The following is a 23,313-nucleotide window of genomic DNA, read 5'->3' on the forward strand; positions in this document are numbered from 1 at the left end:
AATATAGCAAGCAAAGGTGCACTTCCAATAGGGCTGCAGAAAAAGAAAGGGAAAACTACACTTCAAAATACAATATGCTAGAACAACACCGATAAAGATGAGTATAACAAGGGGGTAAATTATGAACCTGCCTAGAGAATGAAATGGAACAAAGCACCGGCTAGTTTAAAAAGCTTTTTAAGCTTTTTAAATCATATATCAGTAATAGATATAAGAAAGTAGAGCAACAACTTGACCTATATAATTGTTTAAAATATATCAATACTTAATAAGCTATATATATATATATACACACACACACACACACACACACACACACACACACACACACACACACACACACACACACACACACAAATAACCACTGGGGTATAACATGATTAATTGTTGAGGTGGAGAAGGGGTGGGGGTAAATAAGCCTCCTTTTCGGACATGGTTGGGCATTAGTAATTTAATTAACTTATTTTTATTTAGTTTTTGGTGTGGGGTTACTTTGCTCTGTTAAGTTTATATGTTTTGCTGTTTTTATTTTATTTTGTTGTTTTGTGTGCCACCTGTCCAAAATAATCTTTTCAATCAATGATGCTATCGACAAACAGCATCGTTAGATATTTTGAATGAAAGAAATTTGAGGGATAAAATCGAATTTTTACTTTAAATAAAACGTTTTCAGACGTTTTTAAACGTTTTTTCTGGAGTTTTCCTGCTCGAACGGGGGTGGCCGCTGGCAGCGCTGCAGTTTCCGAGCTCTCCGGCGGTTCCTGAACGCAGCAGCCTGGCTCCGGTCGGCTCTCCATTTCGGTCCGCTCTCGGCCGCTCGTCGCCCCGCTACGTCCCGTTCCGTGACGCTCTGACCTTCCACGGCCGTTCACACGACATGGGAACGCCTTGATCCGGACCGCGGACATCGGCGACAAACACGCGGCTCTTTGGCCTTTCGGTGGGACTCTGACCAGCGTCGGTCACCGAGGTGCCGAGTGTCTCCGGGCCGAGTGAAAAAACGGTGAGTGGATCCTTCCCACGGCTTAGCCGGAGCTCCGGGGTCACTCGTGGCGGGTGACCGAGGCTGCGTCGCGGCCTCCCGGCTCTCCCGGAACTCGAGCCCCGCGGTTCGGTTAGTGAGTGGGAGGCCACAGGGATATCTTTCTTTTAAAAAAATGCCATACTGTCACATTTAATCCCCCCTGAGAGTCACCCCGGGCAGTTTAACGGATCCGTGGGGCGTTAGTCAGCACAAACTGCGGTTTGATGAAAAATTTATATTTCAGGTAGCGGTTAGATTAGCTCCTGCGGTGCTTGCCGCGGCTAACCGGTCACCAGTAGCCGGTTGTGCCGCTCTGGCAGCCTGTAATCGGTGTTTGTGCTGAATAAGCTGCGGGTTTATTGTGCACTGCGGGGATCTGGAGGTTTGATTCTGCTGTTTTTACGGGTTTGTCGAGCGGCCCGACGCCGCTCTGTAAGCGCCGAGGCTAACTGCTAGCGATCCGTGAGGACAGCGGACTTTGCGTCTTCAGGCCCCACTGGGGAGCTTCCTCAGCCCGCCAGCGTCACCCAGAGACCCCCGGCTCCTCACGGCCCGTACTGAGGGGGGAGAAGGTCCGGTTCTAGGTGAACTGAGCCGTTGACATCGCCTAGTTTCCACAGTTTAGTCCCGGAGTGTCTGTTCTACTCTGCGGGGACTTTAAAGACCGAGGAGAGAGTTTAAAGAGCCGAACAAAGGAGGTTTGTTGAGGAGGACGAGCTGTGGAGCTTTGTCCCTGAAACACTATTAAACAGCCGAGTGGAGAAAGTTCTGGCTCTTTCTGCCCTCAACTTCATCTTCTTCATCACTGTCAGGACTGAAACTTACCTCAACTTCACATAAACACCCCCAGAGACACACTGTTGTTGTCAGAATTATCATTATTATGGAGTGAAAGTCCCCAAATTAAAGCTTCCTTAGTTTCTTCAGAGGCTCAAAACATTCAAATCTCACTTAAAGATCGTTGAAGGCAGTTAGTGGCCACAAATTACAATATTAGAAAAACTGTCAAGTTGAACATCACTGCAATCTACAACGTCTCAAATATTAAATTAGAACATTTCCCCTTTATTTAAGTTTTTCTCGGTCTGATTTGGACCTGAAACACAACTCGCAGACTGTATTGTTGTGATGCTTGAGTGATACTGAAGAACACATTCACTAAACTTGTCTCCTCTTTTCCTGTATGAGTAGAAGTTAGACATTTCTACAGTGTTTTTTTCACAACCTTGAGATAAAAATCTCTCAAATTGTTGCTACTTTTTATTTGATGACTTTATTCTGTAGCTTTAGAGGCTTTTTTCATGAGTTTAGACACTCCCTTTAAAGGTTACAAAGCATCAAACAGTTTTAGATTTTGAATTATTTGAGTTCACATCAGAATCTGTTAAAGATTTACCTATAAAAATGAGTGCTGCCAGATTGTAATGAACAGATTTAAAAAAAAAAATAATAATAATAATAATTCAGTAGGAGTCTTCATCAGTGGTGTAAATTTGCGCTATAGTGGTCCCATTATAGCTCCCTGTGGGACACCAGAATTTAAAATAGCTGTATTTGAAACAGAAAAACTGACTGACAGATTCCTATCAATAATATCATTGGTTTAAAAAGAAACGAAAAAAGACTCCTTGTGGTCCTCGAATGCAGCGATGACTTTACAGCAGCTAATACTGCAAACTCTGATCAGAGTAGAAATTCATGGAGTCTGCTGTTGCTGCCGAGTGAAGACAAGTTCTACTGAAGAGCTGCCATCTTCACCAATTACTGGCGACGTGTGAGCATTGCAGCTGCTAACTCGTTGTGGTCATCCTCTTTGACACGTTAGCATTAGTCTATTTTCTTGCGATATGGATGCGACACGCCACAGTGATCTCAGGTGAAATGAGGACCTGAGTGAGAACCCTTGAGTCATGCGTTTGTGGTGCTTGTGTTCATTCTGTTCAAATCCTGTGAGACACTCGGCGAGCTGCTGCTGAGCCTCCACCTGGGGCAGGAATTGAACCTGTGGCCCAGCGTGGGGGCTTTGTGCGCGGCGCAGCAGGACGTGCTGGAAGCAGAGCTGCTGCTCACTTCACTCTGTGGACATCGGCGGGGCTCCAGAGGAGGAGGTCCCGGTGCTCGGCGGCAGCTAGTGCCCATTAATCTGTGATAAGAGGATCTGCAGCGGCACAGCTTGTTTCTGTCACAGTCAGACAGACAGACAGGCTTCAAATTAGGTTCTAATCAACTTAGCTTGGACCCATCAGGCTCCCAGCATGCACTGCTTTAGTGTAACGCCACCAAATGCAGTCTGCTAAGTTCACAGATGCCACCAAACCGTTTCGGTCTTTGTGTACATGGTCTGGAAGTGTGTTCCAGTAGGTATGTTCCTGACCTTTAAAGTTTTTACATCGGATTAGTTGCCTGGTATAAAAAGAGAAACACTCAAACTGTCAGTTTAGCACATATACATGAAATATTTTATGTGTATTCAATCAGAATCTTCAACAACTACATTGGGTTTTAAACGCTGCAGAATTTTGCGGAGCTTTCGTGTGTGCAGTACTCGAGAGGTTAGCCTTAGTGCACCGTGTATTGAGACTCCACATCCTCCGTTATCTTCCTGGAGACTTTGAACCTTCAATAAGTGATGTGGAAGCAGAACTTGTAAGCTCACTGTGGGGATGAGCTGCGTTTTCGTCTCAGACCGGATCACAGTGTCTCCAAGTAAATGATATCACATTAGCCTGAGGGTGGCCAGCTAGCTAGCACAGCAGCTGGTTAATATCAGAGTGTTGAGTTGATTAGTTTTTCTGCTCCTTGTTTAAATTTTCACCTCCTGTTGTACCTCCGGCTCAGGATTCTAACAAGTGGTCTTGATTGCGTTCAGCTGCTCTGATTCGATGAACTATAAGTCACATGATCAGGGTCTGTTGGTTCCACTCTGAAAACCTGGGATTCAGTTGTGCTAACATGTTTACAGAATGTTTATCAGACAGCTTCACTCAGACTGTCACAATCATTCCGTTTTTAGGTTTTTATCAGTCTTACCAGTGGTCCAAGATTCATTCCTTGTGGAACTCCATGTTACATTCACTGTATAGGATTCTTGGGAGACGTCGACCTGATGCAGATGATTCCTGGCTGTTATGATCTGCATCAAGATATTTCTTGGAACATAAATGCCTCCTAACACCTCCTCTTTCTCAACAGGTGACCAGACTTCATGTCCCAGAATCCCCTGTGAGAGCGAGCGCCTGCTTCCTGTCTCCTTTCGTCCCATTGGTTGGATGAGTCCCAAACAGAAACTCAGTAGAGAGCAGTGATTGGCCGCTGAGCCAGGTGAGGACACCCACACGCATACACACTTTGTTTCCTCCCCTCTTTAAATGCAGTTTGTTGAATGAAGGTTTGTAATAAAAATTAAATGACACCCCCCCCCCCCCCCCCCGTCAGGCCGTCCATCATGGCGGACGTGGACCCGGACACACTCCTGGAGTGGCTTCAGATGGGTCAGGGAGATGAGAGGGACATGCAGCTCATCGCTCTGGAGCAGCTCTGTATGCTGCTGCTCATGTCTGACAACGTGGACCGCTGCTTTGAGACGTAAGGACCTCCTCATACTCCTCCTCCTCCTTCTCCTGGTCCTGCTTCTGCTCCTCCTCTGTGTCCTCCCCTCACTTCCTTCTCTGTGTCGCCCTCCTGTCAGGTGTCCTCCTCGGACCTTCCTGCCGGCCCTCTGTAAGATCTTCCTGGATGAGAGCGCTCCCGATAACGTCCTGGAGGTGACCGCTCGGGCCATCACGTACTACCTGGATGTGTCCGCCGAGTGCACGCGGAGGATCGTGGGCGTGGACGGAGCCATCAAGGCTCTGTGTAACCGCCTGGTGGTGGTGGAGCTCAACAACCGCACCAGCAGAGACCTGGCGGAGCAGTGCGTGAAGGTCAGTAGACGTTGGTTCAAGTGGTGCGATTGACCCTTGATGACATCAGGATGGGACTTATTGACTCATGTTCCTCCCTACAGGTGCTGGAGCTGATCTGCACCAGGGAGTCGGGCGCCGTGTTCGAGGCCGGTGGCCTGAACTGTGTGCTGAGCTTCATCAGGGACAGCGGCCACTTGGTGCACAAAGACACGCTGCACTCAGCCATGGCTGTGGTGTCCCGCCTCTGCAGCAAGATGGAGCCGCAGGACTCGTCTCTGGAGACCTGCGTGGAGTCGCTGTCCAGCCTCCTGAAGCACGAAGACCACCAGGTAACCCTGGGCGCCGCTCAGCTCCTCTCCCGTCCCGGAGATGATAATCTGATGTGTTGTGTGTGACATGAATCAGTGTAGCGCCCCATCTGGATGCTGTTTGACATGTGTGCCTCTTAACCCCCACCTCAGGTGTCAGATGGCGCTCTGCGATGCTTCGCCTCATTAGCTGACCGCTTCACTCGCCGTGGTGTGGATCCTGCCCCTTTAGCAAAACACGGCCTGACGGAGGAGCTGCTGTCCCGCATGGCGGCCGCCGGTGGCACAGTGTCGGGCCCCGCCTCCTCCTGTAAGCCGGGCCGGCCCTCCACGGGCGCCACCCCTTCGGCCCCCGACTCCAAGCTGAGCAACCAAGTGTCGACCATCGTCAGCCTGCTATCCACGCTGTGCCGCGGCTCTCCACTCGTCACACATGTACGTTACAGACACACACATACACACACCTACACACAGAGTGAGCAGGTCTGATCTGATGGCTCCACCCCTTGTGCTGCGTTCAGGACCTGCTGCGCTCGGCGCTGCCAGATTCCATGGAGTCGGCGCTGGGGGGAGACGAGCGCTGCGTGCTGGACACCATGCGGCTAGTGGACCTCCTGCTGGTGCTGCTGTTCGAGGGACGGAAGGCGCTGCCCAAGTCCACGGCGGGCTCTACCAGCCGCATCCCCGGCCTGCGGCGCCTGGACAGCTCCGGAGAGAGATCTCACCGTCAGCTCATCGACTGTATCCGCAGCAAGGACACTGACGCTCTGATCGACGCCATCGACACCGGAGGTCAGGCCACGCCCCCACATTCTCATCACCCAGCAGTTGAAACACTTCCCGTCTATAATAAAACTAAGACCTCTCTTCTTTACATTGTTACTCATTTTAATCATTCACGCTGCCTTGAAACAAACAAACAAACATGGCAGCCGAGACGCGTTGAAGATGTGTGTGTAACGCAGAGTTTTGTGTTGCAGCGTTTGAGGTGAACTTCATGGACGATGTTGGACAGACGCTCCTCAACTGGGCTTCAGCTTTCGGCACCCAGGAGATGGTAAATACAACCTCTAACATCCCAACATGATATCTGACTCTTTGACGAATGTGGTCATGTTAAATCTAACACACACACACGCACACAGGATGTCTCCAACAGGTTCTTGTCAGTTGAGGTCAAAGGTCACCTGTGTAGAGTCTCTTGACTTGAGTTATTGTTCAGTCTACTCTGATATATGTGTGTGTTTCAGGTGGAGTTTTTGTGTGAGAGAGGAGCTGATGTCAACAGAGGTCAGAGGTCATCTTCACTGCACTACGCTGCTTGTTTCGGACGCCCACAAGTAGCCAAGGTAACAAAAACACGCACGCACCCAGAGCTATGTACAGTATTTGTGTGTGTTTTTTCAGATAATTAGCTGGAACTTGGAAATACTTTATTTGATTTACGTGTGTGTGTACAGACTCTGCTGCGTCACGGAGCTAATCCTGACCTGAGAGACGAGGATGGAAAGACTCCTCTGGACAAAGCCAGAGAGAGAGGACACAGCGAGGTGGTGGCCATCCTGCAGTCACCTGGTCAGTGAACGCACCACACAGCTGCTAACATCCAGACTATAGAGCATCTTCCTTCCACTAACTCATGTAATTGATGCCCAAATAATGCAGCTCTGTGACTGTTAATGAGTAACTACCGTAATTTCCAGACTATAATCCGCAACTTTTTTCACACACTTTGAACCCTCCGGCTTAAACGATGACTTTGCTCGATTGTAGATTTTTACGGGTTAAGGAGCTTCATGCCTCCGATACATGGGTGATGTGTTCAGGTACATCACGTAACTCTGACCTTATTATTATTATTATTTCTTTATAAATTTTGTCGTTGTGGCTTATAATCAGGTGTGCTCAATAGGTAGGAAATGACGGTACTTCCTTTGTATCTTCGGAAATTAATAGTGTAGCTTGACTCCTTCTCAAAGTAGTAACTTTAACAGCAGTTACTTCGGTAGTGAGTTACATTTTATGAGCAGTCACTCCACTAGTTATTACAGTGGCTATAACTGTAATTCATTGGTAAGTTATACAAGAGATACTTTAACTGGTAACTGGTTTCCTTTTATCACCAGGGATGTGTAAAGTTACTCCGCTACTGTTCAAAGTGATCAGTCACAGAAATCATTCAATGATTAAGAGAGGGCATTCAAATCTACTCTACAATGAAACTCCTTACTTTTTATCTGCAGGAAGGAGTAAAGATGTAACTAGTAACTGTAACTCAGTCCAGGTTGTCAGCACCTTGTACCGTGTGTGTTTCAGGTGACTGGATGTGTCCGGTGAACAAGAGTGACGACAAGAAGAAGAAGGATGTGAACAAGGAGGAGGAGGAGAGCAGCGAGCCCAAAGGAGATCCCGAGATGGCCCCCATCTACCTGAAGAGGCTGCTGCCTGTTTTTGCACAAACCTTTCAGCAAACCATGCTGCCTTCTATTAGGTAACCCTGGCATAGGACACGCCCACCACACGGGGTGATGGGCTCCTTGTCTGCAATGTCTTACAAAATAAATAGTAAAAAAAAACAACCTTGTTTTCCTGAGACTGACCCCAGGTGTGTGTGTGTGTGTGTGTGTTTCAGGAAAGCCAGTCTGGCCCTGATCAGGAAGATGGTTCATTACAGCAGTGAGGTTCTGTTGAAGGAAGTCTGTGACAGTGAGACGGGACACAACCTGCCCACAGTGCTGGTGGAGATCACTGCGACCGTCCTCGACCAGGAGGTACACACACACACACACACACACTCTGCAGTAAAAACAGACTGATGCTGTTCCTTCACCAAACCTAAACCTCTCTGTTCCTCCTCCTTTCTGCCAGGACGACGACGACGGCCACCTCCTGGCCCTGCAGATCATCAGAGATCTGGTGGACAAAGGTGGAGACGTCTTCCTGGACCAGCTCGCTCGACTGGGAGTCATCAACAAGGTGTCGACTCTGGCAGGGCCGGCGTCTGACGACGAGAACGAAGACGAGGCCAAACCTGAGAAGGTAGTGCCTCCGTCACTGCTTCATCACGCACTACGTTAACTAAAGGTGCCTCTGTTTGAAACGCCCGATCTGCAGGAGTTTCAAACCTAAGCCCCATTTACATGTTTTCTAGCGACAACGGAAAACGTTTGTTGTGTTTTGGGTGTCCATTCATACAATAACTGTGCTTGGCGTCATTGAAATCTCTTTAGCAATGACTCTCAAGGTGGAACTTTTTGAAAACGAAACTGATTAACTATTATCATCTAGTGTGATGATAAAATACCAAACGTCTCACGTATTGAATGCAGAGGATGTACAGAATCGTCCCTCCGAATCTTTGCAGGAGAAAGTTAAAAAAAAATTTTGTCTTCTTCTATCAATCGTGTTGGACATGACTGAAAAGTGACTGATGTTTGTGTTGTGGTGCGTTCACTGACTGCAGGAAAAAAGCTGTGTGTCTAATAGTGTGACCATGTCTCCTGCAGGAGGAGGAGGTGCAGGAGGATGCCAGGGAGATCCAGCAGGGGAAGCCGTACCATTGGAGGGATTGGTCCATCATCAGGGGGCGCGACTGTCTCTACATCTGGTCGGACGCCGCCGCCCTAGAGCTCTCCAACGGCTCTAACGGCTGGTTCCGCTTCATCCTGGATGGGAAGCTGGCCACCATGTACTCCAGCGGGAGCCCCGAGGGCGGCTCCGATAGCTCCGGTAGATCTCCACACCAAGCACACGCCACACCGAGCACACGCCATACTGCCTGACTAACCTGCCCCGTGTCCTCCCAGAGTCCCGCAGTGAGTTCCTGGAGAAGCTCCAGCGAGCGCGCAGCCAGGTGAAGCCGGTGACGGCCAGCCAGCCCGTCCTGTCCAGCGTGGGCCCCACCAAGCTGACGGTGGGGAACTGGTCCCTCACCTGCCTCAAGGACGGAGAGATTGCCATCCACAACTCGGACGGCCAGCAGGCCACCATCCTGAAGGAGGACCTGCCCGGCTTCGTGTTCGAGTCCAACCGGGGAACCAAACACTCGTTCACAGCCGAGACGTCGCTGGGTGAGTCCGAGACATCGTCTTCTCATCCAGCATCAGCAGAAAAATGGCTTTAATCCAAAAAACAAATACATTAGACATGCTTTACATTTGTTGCATTTCTTAACTGATGGTCTGGTAAATGTTGTAAATTATATTTTATATTATTAGGGTTCCAAAGAGATGACATATTTTCTTTTTTTAAATTTTGTATTTGAAATGATTAGATGCTTACGTCGTGTGTGTGTTTGTGTGTGTGTGCGCACGCAGGCTCTGAGTTTGTGACAGGCTGGACGGGGAAGCGCGGCAGGAAGTTAAAGTCGAAGCTGGAGAAGACGAAGCAGAAGGTGAAGAGCATGGCCCGAGAGCTGTACGACGACCACTTCAAAGCTGTGGAGAGCATGCCCAGAGGAGTGGTGGTCACCCTGAGGAACATCTCCACGCAGCTGGAGTCTGCCTGGGAGCTGCACACACACAGACAGGTGTGCGCACGCACACACACACACACACACACACACACACACACACACACACACACACACACACACACACTGTTGTGTTTTCGTTGTGTTTTCATCGTGTTGTGTTGATGTGGTGTTCCAGTGCTCTGAGGGCGAGAACACGTGGAGAGACCTGATGAAAACAGCTCTGGAGAACCTGATCGTTGTGCTGAAGGATGAAAACACAATTTCTCCGTATGAGATGTGTAGCAGCGGTCTGGTTCAGGCTCTCTTCACCGTGCTCAACAATGTGAGTCAACAACGATCATCACACACACATGGGATGTTGAGCCGGCCTAAAAATGCTCAGTCGTTACAAAAGTGCTATCTCACTTGCTATAAATGCTGAGTGGGTATGAAAATGCAGAGTCAGTATAAAAAATGCAGACTCACTCATTATATGCTGAGTCAGTAAAAAAATGTTGACACCCAAGTTATATGCCGAGTATGTACAAAAATGCTGTGTCAGTTTAAAAAGCGGACTCTTTCTTTATATGCTGAGTCAGTATAAAAAATACAGACTCACCCGTTATTTGCCGAGTCAGTAAAAATGCTTACTCACTCATATGCTGCGTAAGTATAAAAATGCTGACTCACTTATTTGCTGAGTCAGTCTAAAAATGCTGAGTCAATATGAAAATGCTTAGCCAATACTTAATCCGGTTAACGATAATGTGCATATGTGTAAATGTGAGTTATTCTGAGGTTAAACACACTGACTAGTTCAAACTCAGGTTGTATTTGTTGGAACTTGCATCAATGTGTGTTTTTGTGTGTGTGTGTGCACAGAGTTTGGACCTGGACCTGAAAAATGATTGTAAGCCTTTAATGGAGAGGATCAATGTCTTCAAGGCGGCTTTCAGTGAGAATGAAGACGACGAAAGGTAACGACACAAGTCCACCAGCTGGTTGTAAGTTTTTTATGTCTAGTTATTGATTAATTAATTTTTGCGTGTGTGTGTGTGTGTTTGCAGCCGACCAGCCGTTGCCTTAATCCGTAAACTGATAGCAGTCCTGGAGTCGATCGAACGTCTACCTCTGCACCTGTACGACACTCCGGGATCCTCATACAACCTGCAGGTGAGCTGCTGAGTCCGGTTTTCTTCCGTTTTCTCCGACGGTCTCGCTTTCGTCGTCTCTTACAGTTTGTGTGTTTGTGCGTCAGATCTTGACGAGGAGGTTGCGTTTCCGTCTGGAGCGAGCGCCGGGAGAGACGGCCCTGATCGACCGGACGGGCCGCATGCTGAAGATGGAGCCGCTGGCCACTGTGGAGTCGCTGGAGCAGTACCTGCTGAAGATGGTGAGGAGGAGGAGGAACTCTTGGTCACAATGAAGAACTTCACTGCTTCGTTTTAGCCAGCAGCTTCACGAACTGCCCTGTTTCTCCTGCTCCTCCTCCAGGTGGCGAAGCAGTGGTACGACTTTGAGCGTTCGTCCTTTGTGTTCGTGAGGAAGCTGAGGGAAGGTCAGACCTTCACCTTCAGACACCAGCACGACTTTGATGAGAATGGGATCATCTACTGGGTCGGAACCAATGCCAAGTAAGAACCTCACATCTGTGTGTTCCGTTTGTCCCAACACTTCTGGACCAACGGTGTAGGAGTCTCTCGTTTCCCATCATGCATTGTGTGGGTCAGTTACATTTCTCTGTCCCTGCTGCGTGCAGGACGGCGTACGAGTGGGTGAATCCCGCTGCGTATGGCCTGGTGGTGGTGACCTCATCAGAGGGGCGGAATCTCCCGTATGGCCGGCTGGAGGACATCCTGAGCCGGGACAGCTCCGCCCTCAACTGTCATACCAACGACGACAAGAACGCCTGGTTCGCCGTGGACCTCGGCCTCTGGGTCATCCCCTCCGCCTACACCCTGAGACACGCCAGGTCTGGAGAGAAACGCACCTACACCATGAGACTAACGCACCTACACTCCAAGATACACCAGGGAACGAAACAAACGCACCTATACAAATGCACCAATACTCTGAGATATGCCAGGCAACGAAACAAACGCACCGACTATCTGATATAAACACGCCAGGAGAGGAAAGACGCACCCACACTCTGAGATTCCCTAAACAAATACAGCTTCACTCAAAGAGATGATGGCCAACCAACTGAAACACTTCTATCATGTTTCTTCCTCTTCCTCCTGCAGGGGTTACGGACGCTCTGCGTTGAGGAACTGGGTGTTTCAGGTGTCGAAGGACGGCCAGACTTGGACGACTCTGTACACCCACGTTGACGACAGCAGTCTGAATGAACCAGGGTAACTCACTTCGTTGTTGTTGTTGACGATGACTTGTGTCTGTGACGTTGTTGTTGACGATGACTTGTGTCTGTGACGTTGTTGTTGACGATGGCCTGTCTGTGTCTCAGCTCGACGGCCACGTGGCCTCTGGACCCGTCCAAAGACGAGAAGCAGGGCTGGAGGCACATCCGCATCAAACAAATGGGGAAGAACGCCAGCGGACAGACGCACTACCTCTCTTTGTCTGGACTGGAACTGTACGGCAACGTGAGCGCCGTGTGCGAGGACCAGCTGGGTGAGTCGCACCGTCCGCCGTCGTCGCTGCCCACTTCCCACCCACTTTTTGTCCGCCAGCGTCTCTGCTGTGGCTGACCCGTCCCGTCCCATCTCTCCACCTTCAGGTAAAGCTGTGAAGGAGGCCGAGGCCAACCTGCGCCGCCAGCGCCGCCTCTTCCGCTCTCAGGTGATGAAGTACATCGTACCTGGAGCGCGCGTCGTCCGCGGCATCGACTGGAAGTGGCGCGATCAGGATGGCAACCCGGCCGGCGAAGGCACGGTCACCGGTGAGGCACATAACGGTAAGACGAGCACATGTATCGTGTAAGGTGATGACGGGTCGTACACTGGCAGCGGGGCCTTGTGTTGAATCCCCACAATATGAAACCTGACCTCTGACCTCTGACCCCAGAGCTGTGACACATCATGCTCAGTCGGCATGTTAGCAGCAGGTTCAAACATCAGACAGGTTCCACATGGCAGTGTGTTTAATAGGCTCATTGGCTCGTTTCCACCCAGTTGTCTCAGGAAGGGTAAAACGGCAGCGGCAGCAGCAGCAGCAGCAGCAGCAACCCCCCCCCCTTCGTGATCAGATGTGTATTTGATGTGAAAGTGACGTTGCCGTTTGGAGTTCTTTCACTTTGTGCTTCTGACGCTTTGCATTTTACCACCAAAATTCTCCTCCCTTTGCTTTGAGTGTTGTTTTCTGTGACCGTGCTCATATTTTTCTCTGGTTGCTTCACATCAACACGCCAGCAGTGATAATCTTTCTCTTACATTTGGAGTGAAGAGCTCATTTCTTCACACTGACATTTTTTCTGATGATTCACAAGAAGCTATGACATGAGAATCGGAGTAAAATTTCTTTTTACATATTTATCCTATCCGTAGCGAATCCTAAATAGAAATCTTCTCAACCGTCTCCAAATCAAAGGGGCGTGTGCTCATTCTGCAGCCAATAGGAAAGTTTGAATCAGCCCCGCCCCTTGTAATTTGATCCATATCACAGCAGCTCTGGTGATTTTAGAAGTCAACGCCCTCATGTTGTTTATACATGCAGATGTTTTGATCAGATCCAGGTTGGATTGTTTTCTGTTCCTCTTTGTGACCTCAAAGACTTTCTCTGATCTGTAATCAGTGTGGAGCTGATCTGACTGTAAGCTGCTTCTGTCACTCTGTTTCTGTCTGTCTCTCTGTTCCTGTCTGTCTCTGTCCGTCTGTCTCTCTGCTGGGTCTCTGACATCCATCCGTCCGTCTCCTCCTGTCTCTCTGTTCATCCAGGCTGGATTGATGTAACCTGGGATGCTGGCGGCTCTAACTCTTACCGTATGGGCGCTGAAGGGAAGTTTGACCTCAAGCTTGCCCCAGGGTACGACCCTGAGTCGGCTGCCACAGCGCCGTCACCCAAACCTGTCTCATCCACTGTTTCAGGCCCCGCCTCCCCTGCGGTGGGACCCTTGGCAACGCCGGCTGTGGGCGGTGGCGCCATTGCCACTTCCTCTTCGTCGTCGTCCACCTCGTCCTCCTCGCAGCAGCAGTCGTGGAGCAGCCTGGTGAAAAATAACTGCCCGGACAAAGGCGGGGCCTCATCGCTGGGTGGGGCCAGCTCGTCCAGCAGGAAGGGCAGCAGCAGTTCTGTGTGCAGCGTGGCTTCCTCCTCCGACATCAGCCTCGGCTCCTCGGCCGGGCTGCCGGGCGCCACCGGCCCGCGGCTGGAGAGGAGGACCGACGGGCTGCCGCTGGACCAGAGCGCCGGGCTGGGAGGCATACTGGGAGGCGGGGTCTGCCCCGATGGACACCTACAGGAACCCATTGTGGTGCTGTCCTCCGCCGTGGAGGGTGGCTCCGGCTCGGCGTCCAGCTCTGGCACGCTCACCGCGGACACGTCCGCCATCGGGGATGAATCCAGGAACAAAGACTCTGCGGCCGCCACTGACCCGGCCGCCGCCATCTCCATGGGGCTGGTGAGCGTGAGCTCGCCCGATGTCAGCTCTGTTTCCGAGTCGTCCAGCAAGGACGCGCCCTCCCAGCGGCCCCTCTGCTCGGCCACCAACGCCCGGCTGTCGGTCAACTCGCTGCTGGCGGCCGGCGCCCCCATGAGCTCCAGCGCCAGCGTCCCCAACCTGTCATCACGGGAGGCCAGCCTCATGGAGTCCTTCGTCCGCCGCGCGCCCAACATGTCGCGCACCAACGCCACCAACAACATGAACCTGAGCCGCAGCAGCAGTGACAACAACACGAACACGCTGGGCAGGAACGTCATGAGCACGGCCAGTGAGTACCAGCAGCACCGCAATGCCTCGCTTCCCCATGGGTGAATGTGGCGAAGGGAGTTAGCCTTGAAGCTAGGCATCTGTCAGTGAGGTTGTCTCACCACATGTTGATACAATTTTGTCCTGTTTACCAAGACTTTCACAGCTCTGAACGCCATGATAGCTCCAATGCTAAAGTCCTTTAGTTTCCCGATTCAAGACTCGAGGTTCTGCAGCTGAAAATGACCATTTCTATCTCTCTCGCTCTCTCTCGCTCTCCCTCTCTCATATCTGTAGAACAGCAGCTCAATAGAGGTCAGAAATGTACTAAACATGCAAGATTCATTAAAAACAATATGTTTCTGGCAGTATTTCGTTATGAGAGGAGGTTGATGCATTTTAGCACACAGCATGTTAGCGTGTTAGCACAGACAGATGCAGCCAGATGTGATGTGGGGGCGTGGCCCTGCTGAGTCACGTGACCCGGCGCTCCAACAAACGTCTTGTCTGTCTGCCCGCAGCTTCTCCTCTCATGGGCGCTCAGAGCTTCCCGAACCTCACCACCACCGGCACCACCTCCACCGTCACCATGTCGACCTCCATAGTCACCAGCAGCAATAATGTAGCCACGGCAACCACCGGTCTGTCGGTGGGACAGTTGCTTAGCAACACCCTGACTACCAGCCTGACGTCCACGTCCAGTGAGAGTGACACGGGTCAGGAGGCGGAGTTCTCTCTCTACGGTTGGTGACCCTACAAAAACACACACATAGACACACACTTGATTAGTCCGTTTATAGCTGATTGTTCTCTGCGTGTGTGGATTCATGACAAAACCACACGTGTAAACGTGAACATTTTCAAGCTAAAACGCAAAAAAATATACATTTTCACTTGTTTTGACTGTGTTCAGATTAAGTTCTCACGTCTGGTTCCTGTCTTTGCTCCTCCTCCACCCCCGCAGATTTCCTGGACAGCTGCAGGGCAAACACTCTGCTGGCCGAGCTGGACGACGAGGAGGACCTCCCAGAACCGGACGACGACGACGACGAGAACGAAGACGACAATCAGGAGGACCAAGAATACGAGGAGGTCCTGGTATGAGACGTCATCATACTGGTGGACAAAGACGTAGCAGCTTCATACTGACTGTGTGTGTGTGTGTGTGTGTGTGTGTGTGTGTGTGTGTGTGTGTGTGTGTGTGTGTGTGTGTGTGTGTGTGTGTGTGTGTGTGTGTGTGTGTGTGTGTGTGTGTGTGTGTGTGTGTGTGTGTGTGTGTGTGTGTGTGTGTGTGTGTGTGTGTGTGTGTGTGTGTGTGTGTGCAGGAGGAGGAAGAGTATGAGACCAAAGGAGGACGCAGGAGGACCTGGGACGATGACTTTGTCCTCAAGAGACAGTTCTCAGCTCTCGTCCCCGCCTTCGACCCCCGACCAGGAAGAACCAACGTCCAGCAGACCACTGATCTGGAGATCCCGCCGCCAGGTACGCACATGCGCACACACACACACACACACACACACACACACACACACAAGCAGTGTGTAATCTTGACCTGACTTTCTGTTCCAGGGACTCCTCGGTCGGAGGTTCAGGAGGAGGTGGAGTGTGCTCCTTCTCCTCACCTGTCTCTCACCCTTAAGGTAAAAACACACCATCCTCCGCTTCTGATTGGACGCCTCTGTCCTCCGTTCTGATTGGACACTTGTTTTGTACGCCCCCAGGTGGCCGGCCTGGGTACGACCCGTGAGGTGGAGCTTCCTCTGTCCAACTACAAGTCCACCATCTTTTACTACGTCCAGCGGCTGCTGCAGCTCTCCTGTAACGGATCCGTGAAGACAGACAAACTGCGGCGCATCTGGGAGCCCACGTACACGTAAGAGAGGAAGGGGGTGGAGCTTAAGCGACACGGGTCACTGATGTTAGACTGAAGCTTCTGTTTTCACACAAAGCTGAGTCATGATTGGATGTGTTTTGTGTTTGTTCTCATTAGTGGTGAGAAATGATGAGTCATGCTCGTACAGTGTCGGTGTGTGTGTTTGTGTGTGTGTGTTGACTGCTCTCCTGTCTCACAGGATCATGTACCGGGAGCTGAAGGACTCGGATAAAGAGAAGGAGAGCAGTAAGATGGTGAGTCATTCTGTTGCATCACAGCCTCTTGCTCACCGAGGCCCCTCTGACCTCTGACCCCTCACCACCCCAGGACTTCTGCGAGCACGGCAGTCGCTCCGGGGGCCTGAGTCCGAGCTCCGTGTCCGCCAATCAGAGCAGCGAGATCCTGGGCTGCGCCCGAGAGGCGGCTCAGGCGAAGGCGGGCTGCAGCCAGAACGCCTGCGGGGTGGAAGACGTCCTGCAGCTGCTGCGCATCCTCTACATCATCGGAGGAGACGATGCTTCCAACGCACGCACACTGCAGGAGGGTACGACCACACACACACACACACACACACACACACACACACACACACACACACACACACACACACACACACACACACACACACACACACACACACACACACACACACACACACACTACGTGAGCCATCAACAGAACAAACGTGATTAAGTTTTCCTGTGTGTGTAGACGTGGACGAGCTGCAGTTCAACGCTTCTCCAGAAGAATTCACCAGCAAGAAAATCACCACCAAGATCCTGCAGCAGATCGAGGTCAGTGTGAGAGACGGAGACCGCTCGGTGTCGGCGTGTGTCTGCTGGACATCCTGCTGGGTGTAACGAGGTGTTTGGTGTCCTGCAGGAACCTCTGGCCCTGGCGAGCGGCGCGCTGCCCGACTGGTGTGAACAGCTGACCTCCAAGTGTCCTTTCCTGATCCCCTTCGAGACCCGACAGCTCTACTTCACCTGCACGGCGTTCGGAGCATCCAGGTGAGTCTGAGGAGCGTTAGAAAACACACACACACACGCACACACGCCTCGACTGTGACACACTGAATCTCTGGCCGTGTGTCTCCGTGTAGGGCCATCGTGTGGCTGCAGAACCGCCGCGAGGCGACCATGGAGCGCTCGCGGCCTTCCACCACGGTGCGGCGGGACGACCCGGGGGAGTTCAGGGTGGGCCGGCTCAAACACGAGCGAGTCAAAGTGCCCCGCAGAGAGGCCATGATGGAGTGGGCGGAGTCTGTCATGCAGCTGCACGCCGACCGCAAGTCTGTGCTGGAGGTGAGAGGCGGCGCCGCCTGCTGGAGCAGCTCCAAGCTGCGTCACTGCTTCTGGAGAATAAAAACACTTTGATTTTGTGTGTGTGTGTGTGTGTGTGTGTGTGTAGGTGGAGTTTCAGGGTGAGGAGGGAACCGGTCTCGGTCCCACTCTGGAGTTTTATGCTCTGGTGGCTGCAGAGTTTCAGAGGACGTCTCTCGGGATCTGGCTGTGTGACGACGACTTCCCCGACGACGAGTCACGACAGGTTGGACACACACCACACACACACTGCACACACAGATACCTTTTGTACGGGTCACCCACTCATCAAGAATCTCTTTGTTCCACTCTCAGGTGGACCTGGGCGGTGGCCTGAAGCCCCCCGGGTTCTATGTGCAGCGCTCCTGCGGTCTGTTCCCGGCGCCGTTCCCTCAGGACAGCGAGGAGCTGGAGCGCATCACCAAGCTCTTCCACTTCCTGGGCGTCTTCCTGGCCAAGTGCATCCAGGACAACCGGCTGGTGGACCTGCCGGTGTCGCAGCCCTTCTTCAAGCTGCTCTGCATGGGCGACATCAAGTCCAACATGAGCAAGCTGCTGTACCAGTCGCGCGGCTCGCCGCCGCAGGGCCTGGACCCCGAGCGGCTGCACCTGCAGCCCTTCCTGCTGCTGTCCGAGGTGCAGTCGGAGGCCTCCACCGAGGAAAGCCAGGAGACCTTCTCCGTGGGCAGCTTCGACGAGGACTCCAAGTCTGAGTTCATCATGGACCCCCCGAAGCCCAAACCGCCCGCCTGGTACCACGGCATCCTGACCTGGGACGACTTCCACCTCGTCAACCCGCACAGGTGAGGGCAGAATGACACTGCAGGGCTGCTGCACCGCCTCTGGTAATGGATTTACTTGGGCCTCGCTTACGCCACAACAGTTCTAAATGAAAACTCAACTTTTTGACAACGGCTCCCGAGTGGTGACTTTTAGAAAATGGTCCAGATCTGTCTCCGTGTGGAAACGCTGCTATTGCTGCAAGCAATACCGTAATTTCCAGACTATAAGCCGCTACTTTTTTCACACGTTCTGAACCTATAAAATCTTAGCTTATAAAATCACGTGGCTAATTTATGTATTTTTCTGTGTTAACGGGCTTCATGCCACCAGATTCTACTTCGGCATCCAGATGCATGCTGTTTTGAGCCTCTGCTTCTCCAAAACTTGTCCTGAAAATGATATTTCTGCTCTTCCTGACTGCTGCTTTCCGTGGTCAGGAGCTCCGGCAGCTGACGGCCGTAAGTGATGCGTTCAGGTGCATCACGTAAAGCCGCCCTGCTGGACTCCCTGGCTCAGAAATCTCTCTCACACACACACAGTACTGTGTGCTGGAAATTCCTGCACTAGGAAAGACAGATTTGCGGGAATTTATGGAATCCCCGTGTTCCTGCAGTGAAATTCCTGCCCTCTTACGTGGACGCCTGTGGCTTATAGTCAATTGTGGCCTAAATATGTACTTTAATATTTAGTTTTTATTTTGCAGATGATGCTTATATCCATGTGCGCTCAATAGTTTGGAAAATACGGTAGTTCTTCTGCACATGCTCAGTAGATGAACAATCACCTCCAGAGTGTCATAACTCTCTGTTCATATTCTCCTGGGACTTGGTACTTATATTTTGATAGTCACTGTAATAACTATCCAACTTTGTAATGTTAAGTTAGTGTTTATATCGTGTGCGCGCGCGCTGGGGTTCATTACAAAAACAAACAGCACCTACTGGTGGCCATACAGGAAACCTGTATCATCATTTTCAGCGTTTCGGAAAACGTTGTTTTGAAAACGTTGCCGTGTAAATGAGGTCTTAGGTGTCGATGAAGCTGGATTTTACCTGCTGATTATATTTTCAGCTTTTTATTTCGCTGCCTCGGTTGTTTACGATGCTGCTGCATTGAACCGAAGAAATAATGAAACACGCAGAACGATGTTCGCTGGGGTTTGATATCAACTAGTTATATTGATCCATGAAAGTTTAATCTGGAGTTTTAACACTGACTGGATGTTTACTACTTCCTCCTCCAGAGCGAGCTTCCTGAAGGAGGTCAAGGAGCTGGCGGTGAAGAGGAGGCAGATTCTTACCAGCAAGAGTCTTTCTGAAGACGAGAAGAACACCAGACTGCAGGACCTGATGCTGAGGAACCCTCTGGGATCTGGACCCCCGCTCAGCATTGAAGACCTCGGGTAACACACACACACACACACACACACACACACACACACACACACACACACACACACACTCACACTCACACAGGTGAAAGTGATCTCACACAGGCTGGCGTTTCCCTGCAGGTTGAATTTCCAGTTCTGTCCGTCCTCCAAAGTTCACGGTTTCTCTGCAGTGGATCTCAAACCCAACGGAGACGACGAGGTAACCATGGCAACAGATGCAGACACACGATTATGTCACAGAGCGTCGTCCTCATCCTGTGTGTGTGTGTGTGTGTGTAGATGGTCACCATGGAGAACACTGAGGAGTACGTGGAGCTCATGTTTGACTTCTGTATGCACACTGGGATCCAGAAACAGATGGAGGCCTTCAGAGGTACACACACACTCGTCCAGACACCACACACACACACACATACTCGTCCAGACGCAACACAACACATATACACACACACTCGTCCACACACACAGTATGTGACTCCTCCTCTCCTCCTCAGAGGGCTTTAACCAAGTCTTTCCCATGGAGAAGCTGAGCTCCTTCAGCCATCGGGAGGTGCAGATGATTCTCTGTGGGAACCAATCGCCTTCCTGGACAGCTGATGACATCATCAACTACACTGAACCAAAGCTGGGTTACACCAGAGACAGGTGAGAGCAGGTGGAGGTCACATACCTGGACTCCGAGACCATGTTATTGGAACCACTGTATTAACGCCTCCTCTGCTCCTCCTCAGTCCTGGCTTCCTGAGGTTTGTCACAGTTTTATGTGGGATGTCTTCAGACGAGAGAAAAGCCTTCCTGCAGTTCACTACTGGCTGCTCCACGCTGCCCCCCGGTGGCCTGGCCAACCTGCACCCCCGCCTCACCATCGTCAGGAAGGTAAACCTTGTCTCACCACGTCGCCACACAAGTCTGAATGGATCTCTCTGTTGCTCAGTAACCCGATTGGCCGCCTCCCCTCAGGTGGACGCCACAGACTCCAGTTATCCGTCGGTGAACACGTGCGTTCACTACCTGAAGCTGCCCGAGTATTCGTCGGAGGACATCATGCGGGAGCGTCTGTTAGCCGCCACCATGGAGAAAGGCTTCCACCTCAACTGAGCGCCGCCGCCACACTGAGCATGCTCCTCCTCTCACCTGCTCGACATGTGACGGACGGCTCAGCCAGCCAATCAAACCAGCCCAACGACAGACGGACAGACTGAACGCCGCAGGAGGGGGAGGGGCTTTTATGTTGCAGAATGAAAATGAAAAAGCTGCTCCTGCTCCTCCTCCTGCTCCCCCGAGCTGCTGCTGGTTTGTTTTCTGAAGCTGCAGCTGCTGTGTGTGTGTGTGTGTGTGTGTGCGCGCGCGCACGTGCGTGCGTGCGTGTGAGTGTGTGTGTGTGTGTGTGTTGACCTCCTGTCTGTTGGATTTAGTGCCTGGTTTGACTCATAGCTTCTGTTTTCAGTTCCTCCTGCTCCTCCCATTTGTTTGTTTGTGTTTTGGTTTTCTGTGTGAGTGCGCCGCCCTGGTGGATGGTGGGAGGCGCCGTCAGCAGCTCTGCTCTCTGTATTTTCTTTGTATATTATAAACATTTATTTAACTCGAGTTGCAGTTTGAGGTAAACAAGATATTTTCAAATGTGTATGCTCCAAAAAAATAATCATTAAAATGTTTGCAAAGTATGAAGTCAAGACGAGTTCTGTGTTCTGTTCTCTCAGTCCAACATTTAATTTACTTCATCATGGATATTTTCACACTTGGTTTAAAAAAGTAAGTGTCGTCATAGAAACCAAACCGTCACAGGTTTGATCTGGTCTGTTAAGCGGCGCCGGGCCGGGATTCAGCTGTCGGCCGTCTTGTCGATGGCGGTGAGCGGAGCGAGGATCCGACTCTTGTTGGTTTCCACAATGTGTCCGTTCTGGATCATCTCGTCCAGGATGATGTGGACTCGGTCCAGGTTGAACATGATCTGATGACGTCAGAGAGTCAAAGGAACAACCAGGATGTCCAAAAAGTTCTCTTGTCACGTCTTGTTTTAAAAGGATACGTCCAGTTCGCTCTGTGGAAACGGAAAACGCAAACTAGTCAGGAAACAAAACACTGCCACGTTTGACCACCAGGTGGTGCAAGTACAGCGATACTGTATAATGAAGCTAGACTTTTTTGGGCTTGAAGCGTGTTATCTGTGCAAGTAGCTTATGGTTTTTTTTTTTAAAGTTTGTTTTTCCAACTACTGAAAGATGAAAGAAAAAATAAACTACCTGAGCTGAAATGTGATGTGTCCGAGCGGGGATTTAACTTACCACCCGGCTGAAGTATCTGTCCAGGACCTCCACGAAGTTATGGACGAGCTCGAAGACTGACAGCTCGTTCTGAGGGAGGAGACGATGATGAGGACGACGAGAGGAAGAGGAGTGATGAGTGTTGTGAAGGACTTACCTCGCTGTCGGTGACTCCCAGCACAATGTACAGAGCAGCGTACTGACGATACACCAACTTAAAATCCTTGTAGTCAACAAACGAACACTGCAAACACACACACACACACAGTTAAGTGTATCATTCTGGCTTCAATCAGCAAAACTATTACCTTTATTTTTTTGCAGATTAATTTTCAGATTTTAAACGACATTTCAGCGGGTCCTTGAATCCACCCTGATTGGATACTTCACGGACCTGCTCCTTATGTCGGCTCAGACAGCAGCGGACCACGTCGGCCTCCAGCGCCGCCCTCCGGCTCAGCTCCACGGGTTGGTAGTACCGGGACAGCCGGGTCTGACCCTGCCGGTTCACCATGAGCACGAACTTGATCATCGCGAGCGAAGCCACGTGGCCGCCTGCGGAGAAGCCGCACAACAAAGTTTACAGAACAGAAGTGTCCGAGCAGCACGTGAAGGTAGCAGCGTTGCAGCCAGATATCCGGTAAAAATACACACACACAAAAAATTAAGTTTGACTTATTCTTACCGTTGTCCCCGCCGACAATGAATACCTTGAAATGCTATTAATATCCTTATTGCATTTATTTGACAGTTTGACCGCGTCACGGACGGGTTTGTAACAGAAACCTTTGTTTTGCTTACCTTCAGCCGGAAGCTCCACTAAAAAAGCTCCATAAAAACAAATTTACAAACATGCAACGCTTGAACTGCCTCTTAGTTTTCGTTCCGTGCCTAACCTTTGTTCATATTATCAGAAGTTAACGTAAATCAAAGAGATTATATAATTTCTCCACAAAACATTGTGGCGAGTAGCAGCTCGTAGCATATTTCGCGCATGCGTGGTGAGGCGACACGGAGACGTTCAGGCTCCGATTCAGAATTTGAATTTAGAGTGACAGATTTCTCTGAACTATTGTCAATTCACATTGTCCGTGTCGGGCTAATGTAGAAGCAAATTGAAT

The 23,313-nt window shown here is 50.8% G+C and overlaps 2 protein-coding genes across 7 annotated transcripts; one reads left to right on the forward strand and one right to left on the reverse strand.

Moving 5' to 3' along the window:
* The first annotated feature begins 772 nt into the window (after window positions 1–772).
* On the forward strand, window positions 773–21,599 carry hectd1 (HECT domain containing 1). 4 transcript variants are annotated; one of them, XM_080480042.1, is made up of 44 exons: window positions 773–1,003; window positions 4,217–4,345; window positions 4,460–4,609; window positions 4,713–4,947; window positions 5,031–5,258; window positions 5,391–5,672; window positions 5,759–6,029; window positions 6,218–6,294; window positions 6,488–6,586; window positions 6,698–6,812; window positions 7,554–7,728; window positions 7,870–8,008; window positions 8,106–8,276; window positions 8,744–8,966; window positions 9,044–9,307; window positions 9,554–9,765; window positions 9,887–10,033; window positions 10,573–10,667; window positions 10,758–10,863; window positions 10,949–11,083; window positions 11,185–11,324; window positions 11,450–11,662; window positions 11,937–12,047; window positions 12,158–12,324; window positions 12,431–12,607; window positions 13,587–14,579; window positions 15,079–15,300; window positions 15,522–15,655; window positions 15,883–16,039; window positions 16,127–16,197; window positions 16,279–16,430; window positions 16,630–16,684; window positions 16,758–16,974; window positions 17,142–17,224; window positions 17,313–17,440; window positions 17,533–17,734; window positions 17,841–17,978; window positions 18,068–18,555; window positions 19,779–19,937; window positions 20,049–20,127; window positions 20,208–20,301; window positions 20,423–20,573; window positions 20,660–20,804; window positions 20,889–21,599. In XM_080480042.1, the coding sequence occupies exons 3-44, from the start codon at window positions 4,470–4,472 to the stop codon at window positions 21,024–21,026; spliced, it is 7,728 nt and encodes a 2,575-aa protein (XP_080336168.1). In that variant the 5' UTR covers window positions 773–1,003; window positions 4,217–4,345; window positions 4,460–4,469; the 3' UTR covers window positions 21,027–21,599. The 4 variants fall into 4 exon arrangements, with proteins under 4 accessions (XP_080336168.1, XP_080336169.1, XP_080336170.1 ...); XM_080480043.1 differs by having other exon boundaries at window positions 15,522–15,649; XM_080480044.1 differs by having other exon boundaries at window positions 13,737–14,579.
* ap4s1 (adaptor related protein complex 4 subunit sigma 1) lies at window positions 21,418–23,215 on the reverse strand. Of its 3 annotated transcripts, none has more exons than XM_080480048.1 (6): window positions 22,994–23,215; window positions 22,587–22,747; window positions 22,350–22,436; window positions 22,214–22,282; window positions 21,958–21,991; window positions 21,617–21,879 (listed from the first exon to the last, which is right to left on the reverse strand). In XM_080480048.1, exons 2-6 carry the CDS (start codon window positions 22,722–22,724, stop codon window positions 21,662–21,664), a joined length of 546 nt encoding a protein of 181 aa, XP_080336174.1. In that variant the 5' UTR covers window positions 22,725–22,747; window positions 22,994–23,215; the 3' UTR covers window positions 21,617–21,661. The 3 variants fall into 3 exon arrangements, with proteins under 3 accessions (XP_080336176.1, XP_080336174.1, XP_080336175.1); XM_080480049.1 differs by having other exon boundaries at window positions 21,623–21,879; window positions 21,958–21,969; XM_080480050.1 differs by lacking the exon at window positions 21,958–21,991 and having other exon boundaries at window positions 21,418–21,879.
* Window positions 23,216–23,313: the final 98 nt, after the last annotated feature.

This window comes from Lipophrys pholis (genome assembly GCF_963383615.2).
Source record: "Lipophrys pholis genome assembly, chromosome: 14".
Lineage (NCBI taxonomy): Eukaryota > Metazoa > Chordata > Actinopteri > Blenniiformes > Blenniidae > Lipophrys > Lipophrys pholis.

Coding starts and splice junctions, on each gene's coding strand:
- hectd1 (XM_080480042.1), top strand. CDS start 4,470: ATGGCGGACGTGGACCCGGACACACTCCTGGAGTGGCTTCAGATGGGT. Junction 18,556..19,778: donor CACCTCGTCAACCCGCACAG/GTGAGGGCAGAA, acceptor TTCCTCCTCCAG/AGCGAGCTTCCTGAAGGAGG. Junction 20,302..20,422: donor ACAGATGGAGGCCTTCAGAG/GTACACACACAC, acceptor TCTCCTCCTCAG/AGGGCTTTAACCAAGTCTTT.
- ap4s1 (XM_080480048.1), bottom strand. CDS start 22,724: ATGATCAAGTTCGTGCTCATGGTGAACCGGCAGGGTCAGACCCGGCTG. Junction 22,283..22,349: donor TGGGAGTCACCGACAGCGAG/GTAAGTCCTTCA, acceptor CTCCTCCCTCAG/AACGAGCTGTCAGTCTTCGA. Junction 21,880..21,957: donor TTCCACAGAGCGAACTGGAC/GTATCCTTTTAA, acceptor TGACGTCATCAG/ATCATGTTCAACCTGGACCG.